The sequence below is a fragment of the Pleuronectes platessa genome, chromosome 8 (genome assembly GCF_947347685.1).
Source record: "Pleuronectes platessa chromosome 8, fPlePla1.1, whole genome shotgun sequence".
In the NCBI taxonomy this organism is placed as follows: domain Eukaryota; kingdom Metazoa; phylum Chordata; class Actinopteri; order Pleuronectiformes; family Pleuronectidae; genus Pleuronectes; species Pleuronectes platessa.
In genome coordinates, this window is record NC_070633.1 from 25,661,535 (window position 1) to 25,676,153 (window position 14,619).

At 41.9% G+C, this 14,619-nt stretch overlaps 1 protein-coding gene across 1 annotated transcript in view; it reads right to left on the minus strand.

The window, feature by feature from the left end:
- The window catches only part of fstl5 (follistatin-like 5), a 127,345-nt gene that overhangs the window by 88,716 nt on the left and 24,010 nt on the right, over window positions 1-14,619 (minus strand). The window contains exon 2 of the mRNA XM_053428381.1: window positions 3,391-3,639. Coding sequence (XP_053284356.1) covers window positions 3,391-3,639 — 249 coding nt within the window. The remainder of the gene's footprint in view (window positions 1-3,390; window positions 3,640-14,619) is intronic.

Here is a 14,619-nt window from a genome sequence, read left to right on the forward strand (position 1 = left end):
CCAAGGACAATTTTAACATGTTGATTTGAAGCAGGTTTAATGTTACTAAACGTTCACCATCATTCTGTTGCACAGCTGGAGCTGTTGGGAGATATGCGGGTACAGTATTTGGTGATGAAGCAAAGTGACAGTAGAGATCACCAGAGCTGTCAGAGCCAATTCTGTTGCTATCCCTTTCAAATTGTACATTAGTCTATCCAGTAACAGATGTAGAGACTTGTCACTTAATAACCAAAAATGCAAACTTCATGGTTGCACAAGAGGAAAGATGGTAAGAGCTTCATCCTTAGGAGGAGCCATTAGGAGGTGTGAGGGGGATGACGTTGGGTGTTAGATGTAGAACGAGCTGGTAAGGAAAGATATTTACTTCCTTTCTACAGATCAGGTGGCGGCAGCATGGACCTGAGACACCCGAGACATGGACAGATGATGGCGGGTGACGACCTGAAAGACCCTTGATCAATACAATACTCTAGAGACAGTAACTCAGAGTAGAGAGACACGTAATCACGAGTAATCCATAAGCTCCCGAGTCAGTGCGCCTCTACACAGGAAGGGGAGGCATACGAATACACAGCAGGACTGAATGTTATCTAAGTATATAATTTAAGTTATTTAAGTCACTATTCTATACCTGACAAAGAGAAGGAGACAAATGAGACCATAAACATAAGTATTCATTGGAGGTAACAAACACTAAAATGCAGGAAATTCATTATTACGCGATGATGAGGAGGAAATATCTCCAGATTGCCAGGTGAATTCAAACCATTACCTGGAGGACAAATAATCAAGTGACACATTAAACCTGCCACCGAGGGCACATTCCATCCTACTCACTAATAACCTCTGAATCATAATGACATCTAGATTTGCTTTTAAGCTCTATTACATTTGCTCAATTATCCATTTTCTTCTGATTGCCACCGCGGATGCAGCAAAGGACACAAATCCTCTGCAGCTGTTTGTGTTTCAGGGAAACGCTTCTGTTTTTCCTCTGTTCAAGTTTTTCGACTGTAAAAATCATTTCTGTAATTTATGGTTTTTAAATGATTGGAAAGTGGAGAGAGGGAAAAGCACAATGCCTTTAGGAGAGATTACTAATCACTGCAGCAGGTTCCCGCGTCCTCTTCCTGGAGCTCTCATCCAATGTGAAATTGATTACACATCAGTCAGAGTACAAAGAAAAACAGTTTGGACCGAGCTAGGGACACGATTCTTTCTTTTTTTTAACTCCTTCTTTTGGCTGCTGTTGATCTGATATCGATCGGCTGACATTGGTCAAATATCCCACTCTGCATTGCGGATAGATGCTGATTGGGTGTCGAGGGGTTGTCTGACAGGACAGGACAGGGGCGCATGAATGAGGCTGATTAGGGCCGTCACCCACCGGGGATGTGCCATTGATTCAAATGCCTTTTTCTGTGATTGGGATGGAACAGACGCTGTGATTGTGAACACAGGCTTACCATCACTGTCTCTGCACAGGCTGCTCCCTACGTGTACCAAGCCGATGAGGCTGCTGCCGCTTTAAGATGGTTTGTACTGTATTTTGTCTCTTGTGTAGGGAATTTACTCCCTGTAGTTTGGCTTTGTTCGTCTATAAATTCAACATTCCAGCAGCGGAGGGACTTGGCAAGGACGACGTGCCGTTTCTTTTTTCAGTTAATCCGAGGATGTGAGGAGGACCACACAGAGTTTCATGTGCTACAGTAAAATGATCCAAAGACGCCCCTATGTCTCCTGTGAAGTTACTTTTCAAAGTTAACAAGGCAGCGAAGACACCCTGTCGAATCGATGCAGAGACTCGGTCAAGTTGCTCATGAATATTGTGACTATGCCAACCCCCCCCCCCCCCCCCCCCTGCCCCCTTTGCCCTGAATGAAGTGGATGCTCTTACTTCACCAATATCTACCTTCACGAAAGAGAGAGCGGCCTTGTTTCCAGGGACTAAGAATAATTGGCGTGTTTATACAATCAATGTTAGAGAGCAGTCATCCTTCTCTGGGGAAATATGAACACCCGAGCAATACCACCTGCTCCTGCCTTTAAACCGAGCTGTGCATTCTACTAAGGCTCATATGACTGGTTTCAGATCGTGCCCTAATTGTGATTCATGTTGCATTTACGATGAAACGCTGCATCGTACGTGTCAATACTTCACGTAAATGGCTGTGATATGATTTACACTGTCTTTTGTATTCGCGAAATTAAGTTGTTCTGTTACAGTACAACGTGATTTCATGTCATTTAATGCACTATGTGTGCTTGTATTTTGACATTAAGAATTAAGATGTGCGGTAAAATACGCATTTGCTTCAGACCCGTAATTGTTTTTGCTGAGAACATTAAAGACACCGTCCCTAATTATCATGCAGCTTTTCATGTTCGTCCTCTGTATATTACTCCCACATGGATTCACCCACACCATTATTTCTTCTCTTTGCCAAATGAGACAGAAGACGCCTGATGGATCCACTTCCACGGAGCACAGTTATTCCAACAAGAAGCACGTGTTGTTAAACAAGAGGCATCTGCTGTCTGCTTGTGGAGACGGTAAGAAAATCTGCCCAGCAACAACTCTAAAATTAACTAATTCACTAACTCACTAATTAAAACCCCATACCTTGCTTGTGCCTTTTTGATCTGTACAAAAACTACAGAATAAAAATTAACATCTAGACTTTTGTTGTGGCGATAAACAGCAACTTTCCAAAGTCTCTGCTGGTTCCGGGGAAACTACTTATTTACTCTTAGAGATGTTCGAAAGTTGAGAGCTGATATCTATTGTCTAATCGCCACCTGAAAGCAAATACATAAGCAGAATGTGCTCCGGTGAACCAGCTGTCCTCATATAGTCAGCGATGTCTTTGCTTAGCCAATTCATTATATACGTCTAAGTTCATAACTTTTTCTTTGCAGGTGTTTTTACTTATTTTTGAAATCTTTGAAGTTAGGTCAAGAGTCTGAGTTAGTGATGTGAAAATTGATACTTTGCCAACCAAGTCAAAAAATCAGAAGGGAATTCCCTAATGATGGGAGAGGGCTGGTGGTTCAGACCTTCTAAGCAGCCACTATTTGGCAAATGGTCATTTCCCACCTAAAGTCTCTTGCTCAGTGATTATCCAGCTATCACGCTTCTTCCATCTTGAAAAAGCTTTCTTGAACAACTTTTATGCTCTATTCTTCAAGGTCTTCAATAACCTAGATATTGTCCTGTGCTCAACAAGTCAGGCAGAACACTAACACCAGGTTAAGCATTCGTGTCCCATGGAACCAACTGTACCACATAGGATGAAAGCATTCGAGCAAAGGGCACAGAGCGAGACTCCCAGCATCCAGCGCTCCACACATCATCCTGCATTAGAGAAAGGTCACACGAGCGCTCACCTTTGTAGAAGCACTCCTCGCTGTGCACGATGGTGACCCGGTGTCCTCTGAGGCACGAGGCCCTGTGCAGCTCACAGTGGTTCTGGTACAGCTTGCCGTCCGAGCCGCACACGGGTTTGTAGTGCGGTTTACAGTGATCCAGGCACTTGCAGTCCCCTTGGCCGGTCTCGTGGTCCACGACGCAGTGACGCCCCAAGCCACAGTACTTGTGTTCACAGGGACCCGGAGAACCATTGTGTCCCATAAACCCTGCAGAGACACATCAAGAGAAAGTTAGCACTTTTTAGTCTGACCACAAAAAAAACAGGAAGTCAGGGCTTCAGCTCTTATTTCAGACTGGGTCCCCTAGACGCTCAGGGAATCCTCATCGATGGTCGATGGTGCTTTTCTAAACCAACAAAGCCTCAAACCCATAAATTATGAAACTCAAGATCTCTACAAAGCATCCACAGATGGAGGGATACAACAAAAAAATAAAACAACAAAAACAGTCTGTTCATTTCAAAACAAATATCACCAAAAATGCAATGACAAGGAAAACCTCTCCTGTTTTTTCATTTGACATTTGCAGACGTAAGATGCAATTTTCACATCAATGGAAGCACAGCTGTATAAATGTCGACATCCACAACTATTATTTACTCTCTTTCAAAAATATAAGGCTACATAACTAAGTGAGGTTATATTCGATATATATATATATATATATATATATATATATAGATGAATGACAACAGCTCCCCAAAAGTAAAGCGTAAGGGTCTTGATCGCCCCCTGGTAGCTGTTTGCTGTATAGGTGATAAAGCCCGCCTCCTCTATGTTAGCACATGGGACTTTGACTAAATTCGATAGACATGTAAATAAATTATTTCATAGATCTGCTAAAAGTCTGTTTTACAACCGTATACAAGGTTTATTGACAGTTTTAATGTGTTAGCTTGCTGGGTAGCTGTCGGTTAGCATCGCTGCTAACATGGAGCTAATGCTGTATCTATGGAAGCCTCACAGAGCGCCACCATTGTTGAGGACTTTCTTCTGAGTGTGGAAATGAGTTAGGACGAAGCAAGAGACCGACATTGAGCTGAGACTCGTGTGAGAAACTTCTGCTCAGTGAAAGAAGACATTAGCTGCTCTGAGGTAACACACACTCACAGACACACACAGACACACACAGACATTAAAGCTGCACACAAAGGGTTTATTTCTTTTTTTTGTTATATTTTTTGTAAGTGGCTCCTTACATTTTAAAGCTGAAAAATGTAGCCTTGCTTTTGTGAATTGTTGTTTGTGCAACTTTGTCAAAGTTGAGTTACATTTTTCAAAATGTTGTGTCTTGTAGTTTCAAGGTGCCATAAAGACATTACTACAGATAAATGTTATTTTGCCTGGACGAAAAATGATATTGCACGTTATTGGTTGAACTAATGTGTCTTGAAAAGTGAAATTATTAATACCACAGCTGCACACCAAGATCCCTGCTCCAAAGATTCTGGTTCTCATGAGCATCATGGGTGCAGGATGGCCGTGTCCCTCCACAAATATTTTGCTTTTATTTATGTATAGTAAAAGGAAGTGGAGACATGTCATTCATCTCCAGGTTAAGACGGAGGGAGCAGTTCTGTTTTGGGTTTTACAGTGTCCAACATGTCCTCACACAAAGTGACCTCTACAATGACACAAGGTTAAATGTCATCAGGTATTCATTAGATCCGATGGCTGAGGAGTTGAGGGTACAAAATGAAAATAAAAGCGAAAAAGTGAAATGTGGGAAAAGTGTCCTTGAGTGAAGCGTTTATTAGTGGCTGTCTCCGGGATTGCTGTTCTGCAGCGGACCCTGAACTCTGACCACAGCCTGGAGGAGGAGAGCAAGGGAGAATTTCCCAATGGGGATTAGTGGAGTGGCAGGGAAAAGAAGCTAATCAGGGATCCAAACACTGGAGCTTGTAGGGTTTTCCAGCAGCAGTGAATAGTAAATAGTATCGGAAATAGTATGACAACTTCATAAGAGAAATAAGATGTGCTGTTTGACCGTGAAGTCGAAATCGCACTTTACGAGGACGGGACTTTCCTTTGAGAGATCATTAGAGTGAATTTGTCAGAGTTGAAAATTCTGCCTTTTGCACCTGTTTGAAAACAGGCCACAGATCAGTCTGCACACTGAACTACATCAAATATATTGGCTTTCTAATGGCTGGCGTCTCACTCTCACATCGCCCTTTGGAACAGTCCTCCGGGATCGGGGGGGGGGGGGGGGGGGCGATGAGCCGGGATAAAGGCACAAAAACTCAACCATCAGAGCGGAGGTCTCTCTGAGCTTTCACGAGCTGAAGGGACAGCTTGCCATGAATACACACGGAGAATGATTATAGGTTTGTCCACTGCTTAATCCCTTTTGTGCAAAGGTCATTGTATTTGCAAACTGTTAGTGTGCAGTCCTTTAGAAAACTGCCCGTGTAATGAGAGAGCAATAACAGATATACAGTAGCATTTAGTTTTTGTGTCCCAGGACAAAACGGACAATTTTAACGACCGGCAGTGAAAGAAGAAATGTTCAAACTCACATCCTGACACACTGAGCGTTACACACACACCAGCACAGCGATGATGAATAAAAGCTGTGACACTACAGACTCGCACTGCACAGACTCATCGCACAGTTTCACAAATTATTTTTTAATGGACACAGTATAAATCAATTATCATGTCCTGTGCATATCAAGTTGAGAGCATATGTTTTATCGCTTTAAAAGAATTAGGCAGAGGAGACGAGCGTAGATACAGAGATGACTTTAGTCTAAATTGAATGAACACAAGCAAAGACGTGTCCAACTCTAAGTTGTTCTAATGTTTTGCAAAACTTTACTCAGCTCAAAAGTTTTTAGCCATAAAGAATGATAAAGATTTAGTTTGTGTTTTTCATTTGTTCCCCCTCAGTATCGACTTTACCTAAAGCAAGATTATCAAGGATTTATGGTTATGCGTCTCCTTATGCAACTGAAAGTATGTGTGTTAGTTAATGATCATTCTTTGTAATTTATCGATCAACTCTGACATGAAGCATGAGATGGAATGTGAACCTAAGGCTCAGGTGAATAAGTTTTTAAATTCAAACTCCTCCAAATGCTGCTGGCGCAGTTTCCTCCCGAGCAAACAAGCCAATGCAAACCATTTGCACTGCATTTACTTAAGATAAGTGTCCAACTGACATGCAAATCTCATGGAGATATAGAAAAATAATTCAACTGAGGAGCACACAGATCGGCTTCCACAAACTTTACTCTCCCGCTGCACACACTGGTTCACCACTGACCAATAAATATTGACCAGGGAGGGAGCAGCGCTTCGTGGCATTAATTACAATCTATGATGCATTTGGCTTCGAGCTCCACGGGAATCCTGATATATAAACTCAGTGGAAAAGCAAGATGAACGGCCATTGTGCTCAGCCTAAACAGATGGTTATGGCCAATGTGTTCCAGCAAGGGAATCGCTCCTGTGGTCGGATAGATAACACACTAAGGAATCAGCAGCCGCCGCTGTCGTCTCCGTTTTTAAAACACACACACACACACACAAAGTTTCTCCAGAGCTGTGTCTAATCTTACCCTCATCTAAAAGCCACATAATTGCAGGGTTTTTTCTTTTTTTTACTTTCAAATTTGTAAAAGATGCATTTCAAATCCTCCTCGACACCACTGAGAATATCTGTATTATTAAATCCGCACTCATTTCTCATTTGACAGCCACGTGGCTTTCAATTAAAATGTCTTCATGAATTTCTGAAGCTCGGTTCTAGCAGCTGGACGTCGTGGTAAACAAGCCGACTTAAAGCGGTAAGCCTCGATGACATCCAGAACATCTCCCCGCGCGCCGGCCACTCATTATCCCCCTGCCATCACGGAGGATTTAGACGAGATGTGTGGGACACTGTGACCCGATTGGAGCCAGTCAATTTGCTAGTTTATTAATTCCCTGCGGTTCCCTGGCATAATGATTATTCAGTGAATTTGTGTCGCCCAGCCAGGGCCTCCTCTGCCACCAGCAGGGTCAGCGAAGGGCGCAGTCATTTGTCATCGGCCTGCACGTCCAACCGTCTGGTCATCAGCTGACATCGGGGACAAATGAGGAATTGTGCACGGCCTTTCATTCATCGATGACCTATTACGTTTTCAGAGCGTGGAGAGAAATACATGATGTGCTGTGTGAACCCCGAGGGCTGTTATGAGAGTTTGGGATTGTGAGGATGCATTTAACACACCTTCAAGGAGAATAGATCATGGTGAGGGTGGAGTGATTCAGTGATTTGCTCAAGGACACTGCAGCAGCAGCAGTAGCAGAAGCAGCAGATGCTTGTTGTTGAGGCAGATGGTGGGTTTGTTTATACCGTGCATCTTAGTTGATCAACAGATATGACAAAACAATGGTATATAACCATTTGATATTTTGGAAACGCTGTTATAGTAGTTCTCCTTTGCACAAAAGGAAAACAGTAACACAAGGAAACCAAAAAGACGATGCAGCAGAATCAGGCTGAAGGAACACTATCATATTTTAAAAATCATAACAGCAAAGCAGACGGGATGGAGCGTCATCATCTGCTTGTTGCAATAAGGACACTGAATATGTCTCAGTTGGAAATCACTTAATTTGCTGAGATTCAGGTGGAGAGGGTCGTTCAATAACCTGATGGTGGTGGTGGTTATTGCAATGATGGCAAATTACAGGTTCATGTGTAATGTTTTGATATGACTGACAGATCTATGCTATACTTGAAGACTAGAAATTCACTTTGGTTATTTATTTGTCAACAGGAAATTACATAACTCTCTGCACCCAACACACCTAAGAGTTCACTGCTATGACAATAAACCTGAAGCCGTAATATTTCTCTCAAGTAAACCAAAAGTATCCAAAAGCTTCACTCACGACCTGATAAACATAATTCTGAAGTTTCATGAGAAGGTTCCAAATGTTTTTTTGAGCTCTGATCCTGGAGCTTATTTATTACAGATGGACAATATCCCTGCGGTGTTTTCTGAGGGGATATTTCAAGTAGAATTTTATATTATAAAAATCTGCAAAAAATACCCAGTGTGAATAGATTCAAAATCTTCAGTCAACACACAGGTTCAGACATATGTGAGTCCAGTGTGCATCATTTGGGCCATAATGGAAAATCTGCCCTTCACCAAATGTGTCACAACCTACTCTCTTTGTAAAAACATTCCAAGCTGCCTCGACTTCTCTGCCGCTCAAGCTGAATCTAAATACTCAGAAACCACTTAACCGATATGCCCCAATATTCTGAAGGATGTTTACTCTGATTCTCAACAAGTTCTCTATTTCCTTTCTCTGTCAACAGAGAATGTTCGTTCGGTGCCCATCTGATGTTTTCCATTACAGCTTCACAGGGTCCTGGGGGGGGGGGGGGGGGGGGGGGGGGGGGGGCGCGAGCCGAGAGTGGTAAACAACAGTCGGAGGCACTGAGCTCCCTCCATGCACCGAGTTAAGCTGGCCCACAAGGCCCCGTGAAGGGGAACAAGGGGGGTGCAAATCACAATAAACAAATACTGAAACAATACAAAAACTTCTGCTAGGCACATAAACAATGTCACGATCCCTCACAAAAGCTGCCATGTCACTCGATAAGATTTTTTGAAAGTACAAAGGTGCACAGGGCTGTGAGGAGAGAAGAAGAAATACGTTTAAAGTTGAATGCATTCATGGCTAAAGGTCTGAAATCAGGAAAATCTGCCTTTACCGAGGGTTTCCTCTAACTATCGCTAAATTAAACCGTGACCATTAGGATGCGTCGGAAACACCGAGCCCCTGAATATCCCCGATTTATTGACAGTGAATTATTTGTGACATATTTATGGAGAGAGGAATTTAACGGCCAGTTCATTTTCACCCAGCTTGAATTATTGGTTTGCACAGTTTTGCAGATTTCATTTCAGATTTGCAATAAGGGAACAGCGATTGTTTTTTTTTTATGTTTTTTTCCATTTCATATCAGGTAACAACGATTGGACGGTGTTTTGAATATGCAGGCAACCCTGAAACATGACATGTGAGGTTATAAATCAAAGCTATGTCTCTTCTACATTATATCCAGCTGGTAGAAATAGCACCTCCATGTATTCAGTAATGAAAAATGATAATTTAGTTTTGTTTGGCTCTGTGTAGTTATCCTTGGGCCATCAATTTCAAATTCATGCCCAAAGAGCTGCTGCACCGCCAGAGGACACACTCTATAAGGGAAATAAAGCTTCAAGCTATTTCACAAGTTCTGTTTTACTTCTCTTCTCAAGGTTTTTACTCAAAATCCAAAGCTCCCAACACAAACGCCCCCTGTGTCCAATGGAAGGTTTGCCCAGATTAAGCCTGTTCTGTGTGTACGAGTGCAAATGTGCATAATCACTTCTGCACACTCAGCTGTCAAATCAGAGAAGCTCCCGCGTTCTGAAATTCTGAGATATATGCAAGAAAATTCTCCTGAAGTACCCTCGGCAAAGATCCTTGGCAAATTTCAGAAGATGCAGCAACTAGCGGCGTTGTTATCTTCAGCTTTACGCATGTCAATTCAATCTGCTCTACCTGTCTGCCTCCCAGGTGCAGCGTGTGTCCATCACCTGCTGAAATGCACTTCCTCTCTCCTCCTCCCCCCCACCCACCCCCCATCATGTGCTAATTTGCAGCACTGTGTCAACACTTTCCCTCCTGGTGGCATAAACAACTCGTGAACATTTTATGAGAAGCTATTTGAGGCACAGGGCGAACCCACTGTGTTTGAAACATTGATGACTTCCCTTCCACCTCGATGGGTGCTCTACATCGTCTCTCCTCTGAGATGCAAAGCACAAGTAACATCTGTTGTGAGGCCATTTCTCAAAATTTAGTAATTTCACAAAAAAATCGATCACAGTTTGTATAGTAGACCAATGGAAGTAGAGAATACAGAGCCAGTTTCCTGCTGTTGCACGGCCGGCTCCTGTCTTTGTAATTAATGTGGCCTTGTTCTTTTCTTTTGCTGGTTTTTGTTTTGTTTAATGAATTCAATCAAGTCCAACTCTGTGTGAACAGAGGATAAGTCCTTGGTGTCATTAATAAAGAGGACGGCCTTCTCCTTTTTAATGAAAGCTGAGCTCTGCAACCTGCTGATGTGAAACTCTCCTTGCTTTGCTGTGGTTCTCTGCTTTCTAACTATATTATAAAGAAAAAGAAAAACATTTGATGAAGAGAAAGTGTTGGTTTTATCAATTCAGGCATTTAACCCTGACACGAGGTGACTGAACTGCACTTCGCTGTCGCAAGATGCAGCCAACAAAAATCAGAAGGGAACGGTTTTAGAATAAGAATACAGGCAGAGAGAATTGTTTCACTTAACAATACAGGAGATTTGTTAGTGCGGGTATAGGAGCATACATGCAATGGAGGGGTTGTTTACCACAACACATTCATCTTGTGGCGCTCGACAAACACAAATGACACTAACAGACTGGGCTGGTGTCTGTGGAATCGAACACGGCACCCAAATCAAGTCATGGTCAATTTATTCACACTATGCCGTCTGACACTTTCATCACAACCACTCTGCAGACTACAAAAGATGTAAATACAAATTAAACTGTATATATATGAACTGCACATAGGACAATCTGCAGCTTGTCCATAGGCCGAGATATTAAATAGTCATATCAAGGCTGTTCCATAGAGTGTCTAGAAAAAGCGCCCCTCACCGTGTTATTTTTGTTGTATCTTATTGTTGTACGGCTTTGAATCAGAGCGGATTAATTAGGCTTCTTTGACATTCATCCACAGGGAGACTCTTTAATGATTCAGATAAAGCATTTATTTCAGAATGATTGAAACATCAAATCTTTGTTTTCCCCCCACAAGGTTTTTTCATTTATGCAGAAAATAGGTTCTGTTATCTCTGTAAACACTTTGTTCTGGGACACAAATTACACCCATTAAACCCCTCAACTGCAATTTCTGATGTTGTAAAATGTTATTTTTGTATTTGCACCTAATTGCATGTGTGTTTCAAACAGAAGGAAAAAAAAATAATGATTTGCAGAGAGCATCCTGTTGAGCAGTGCGTTTACCTACATTCTTCCAGTGTAAAACCCACTGACACAAACCGGTAACATCCAGTTTGTGTTTATACAAAAACAGGTCATCACCTCACGAGAGATTATCCTGATCGTGTGGCCACAGCAAAAAATAGCTGCAAGACAACCAAGTGGAAATAGATCAATAAACCCTGGAGCCACTGGACGCACACAATCACAAAATCTAAAACCCCATAAAGAGCATCCTCCTGCCAACACAACACGTTTGAATTCTATAAGTCATGAACATTACCCCTCCCCCCCCCCCCCCATGGCAGCTACTACACCACCAACTGTTTCTGTTGCTGCCTAAATGTCATTTGAATCATAAAACAATGACACATGGATCTTTTCAGAGACAGTTGCTCACATTCACCCTTTTCCTTCTTTATTTTTGCATGATATGAAATTATTTAGAGAATCTCTGGGCGTCATGCTGTTGAGTTCATATTTTTAGCCAGTGTTCATCGTCACTTGCAGGGGTTGAGGCTCAGGCGACGCTGGTTTAGTCAATTCATGGAAAAATAAAGGTGTTACAGTAAATGAACCTGAATCTACTTTGATTATTCACATTATAATTAGTGAAAAAAACTAATATTGGCTGTTTCCCTCCTTTTAAAGTGAGGATTTGATGATTTTCTTTCACTGTGCAGATAATAAACTGAATGTTCGTGTGTCAGTGAACAAAAACAACCTAGAAACTTGAGATCAAGACATTATTGGCACATTAAACCTCCAACCACATGTTCCTCTACTCTCTTAGCCATTAATACAGGGCATTTCAATTATTTATATCGTCCTTCAAGAACTGTACTACATTACTGAATACATATTTACTACATGTCTGTCCTCAATATGTAAATTGAACTACAGCTTGTGATCTTTTGTAAACGTCTCTTCACAGAGACGTCTGATGTCAGATGGTATTGAGGACGTTGATGATAATGATGCCACTCAGGAAGGTTTAGCCTAAACAACTTGCTCAAGCACTTCTCACCTTCGGTAGTGCAATGTCTGGTTTGAGAAGACCACTACTCCTCCCTCGTATCCCAACTCTGCTGTAACCCGACATGTAAAAATAAGTCTTGGAGCCCAGAGGCCCCCCCCCCCCCCCCCCCCTCCGCTCTACGAGACACAATGCGGCTGGGACGTCTGTTAATTGAATAAAATCGACACTGCATATCCATCACTCTAATGTGCACCTGCATTTTATTGAGTTACTATCCTTGTTCCTCTCTCCTTTTAGATTTGCAATGCACAGCCATAAAGACACTGAACTCCACACCTGTGCATAAACGTCAGCGGATGATTCGATATTTATCTTCATTCACCTTTTACAAGGCATTTAAAGAGGTTAGGTGACTTACTATGAAATGCACGGGACAGACAATGCATCAATGTGACACACTTTAATCCTTATAAAAGAAAACAACACAAGAGTTTATTCCATTCAGCAACAAGACTGACAACCCCCAGAGTGTGCGTGTGTGTGTGTCTGTGTGCATGTGTGTGTGTGTGTGTGCTAGTCCTTGGCTGAGTGCATGTGCTGCAGAGTGGATAGGAGAGCACCTGGCAGCCACTTGGCAACTTTCCGTCCCATTTCATTCCCACGCCTAATGACTGGACGTGGGCCTGGCTCCTCTCTCACTCGGGCCACATCGGGATGCAGCACTGAGAGCATTTCCACCAACGAGCCCATTATCAGAGACTGCTGACTAATTGTAAGCGTCCCGCGCTTCTCCCATTACTACTCCACATTACAGTGGGCTGTCTGGCCGGGGAGGCAAACGGCAGATATCAAGCAGTGTCTTGTTCTATGTTGGATATTTGGGGTTTGCTTTCTTTGATTGGTGCATGAGCTTGCATGTATTGCTATCTGTTCTATTTGTTTAAGCGTAATCCCATTGATAATAAGGTAACACAGTGCTGGGAGTACATAGCTCCAGGTTTGGCTCAGGGGTGAAACTCATATCGAGGCTGCTGCAGGGTTGCAGATAGGATTCCATTTATCTCTTGAACAAATGCACAGCTGTGTTGTCGAGAAGCTGAGTTACTGTGGAATACTCTCCAAGGTAACTCAAGCAAATACCTTGTTTGTATAAACAATGAATATATTTAGTTCAATTGGTTTGAAATGTCACCGAGCCATTTAAAGTAATTAGCATTCGATGATAATTGCAAAGCATTATAATCTCCTCACAGAAACACTTATTGTGATTATATTGTGATTATGAGGGATTTAATAGTTTAAAGGGTCAACAAATAAGATTATCACAGAGGAGAATGAACAGAGAGAAAAGGGCAGAGATTCATTATTTTACAGTCATAATGGATTTTATACACACCTGGTTGTTCCTTTTCTTTTTGCAAATGTGTTACTGCTTTTTGTGCCAGGCAATCAAATAGCATAAAGTCAATTATTTCAAAGACGGTTATGTTTTTAAAAGCTGATTGTTTGTTAGCAGTATGATGAAAAAAACTACTAAACTTGAAACTTGGTGAAAGGGGGAACTTATGGGAGAACCAATTAACTAATGGAACAGATTCAATTAAGGGGGCAGAGCGGGGAAGTTTTTCATTTTCTTTGACATTGTGGGATAAGGCGTTTTTGTATAAGCATTTTTAGGTGTGATCTTTATTTAGTATGGTCAAACATGTTGCTTTCATCACAGCATGTTTATTTAGCTTGTATTTAATGTGAGCAGATTCTATATATCTGGTCTCAGTACATGTACATGCAATGGAGTGTTAAAGTGGCCGATCAGTCTTGACGGATGTACAAGTAAACGCTCTCTGTGTGTCACTTTTAAATAGACGCTCAATTCTTGTCATTTTAGTTGTCATTGAAATGGCAGCACCAGTAAATGATTTATTGAATAAATCTTTTTGTTAAAGGCAGTGAAATTGTTGCCAAGTTGAAAGGTTGTGGGATCAAGGCTCTTGTCAGAGGGCCTTCTGAGGGTTATGCTGTTTAAACTCCACAGGAGCCTTTTTCAAAGGTGCAAAAGAAAAACATGTAGTGCCACAAAATAGGAAAAAAAAATTCACCACGTGTGGAAAAATCAAAGCTCACATTACTTCTGCTCGAATAATAAAAACAACAGCAAGAGAGTCG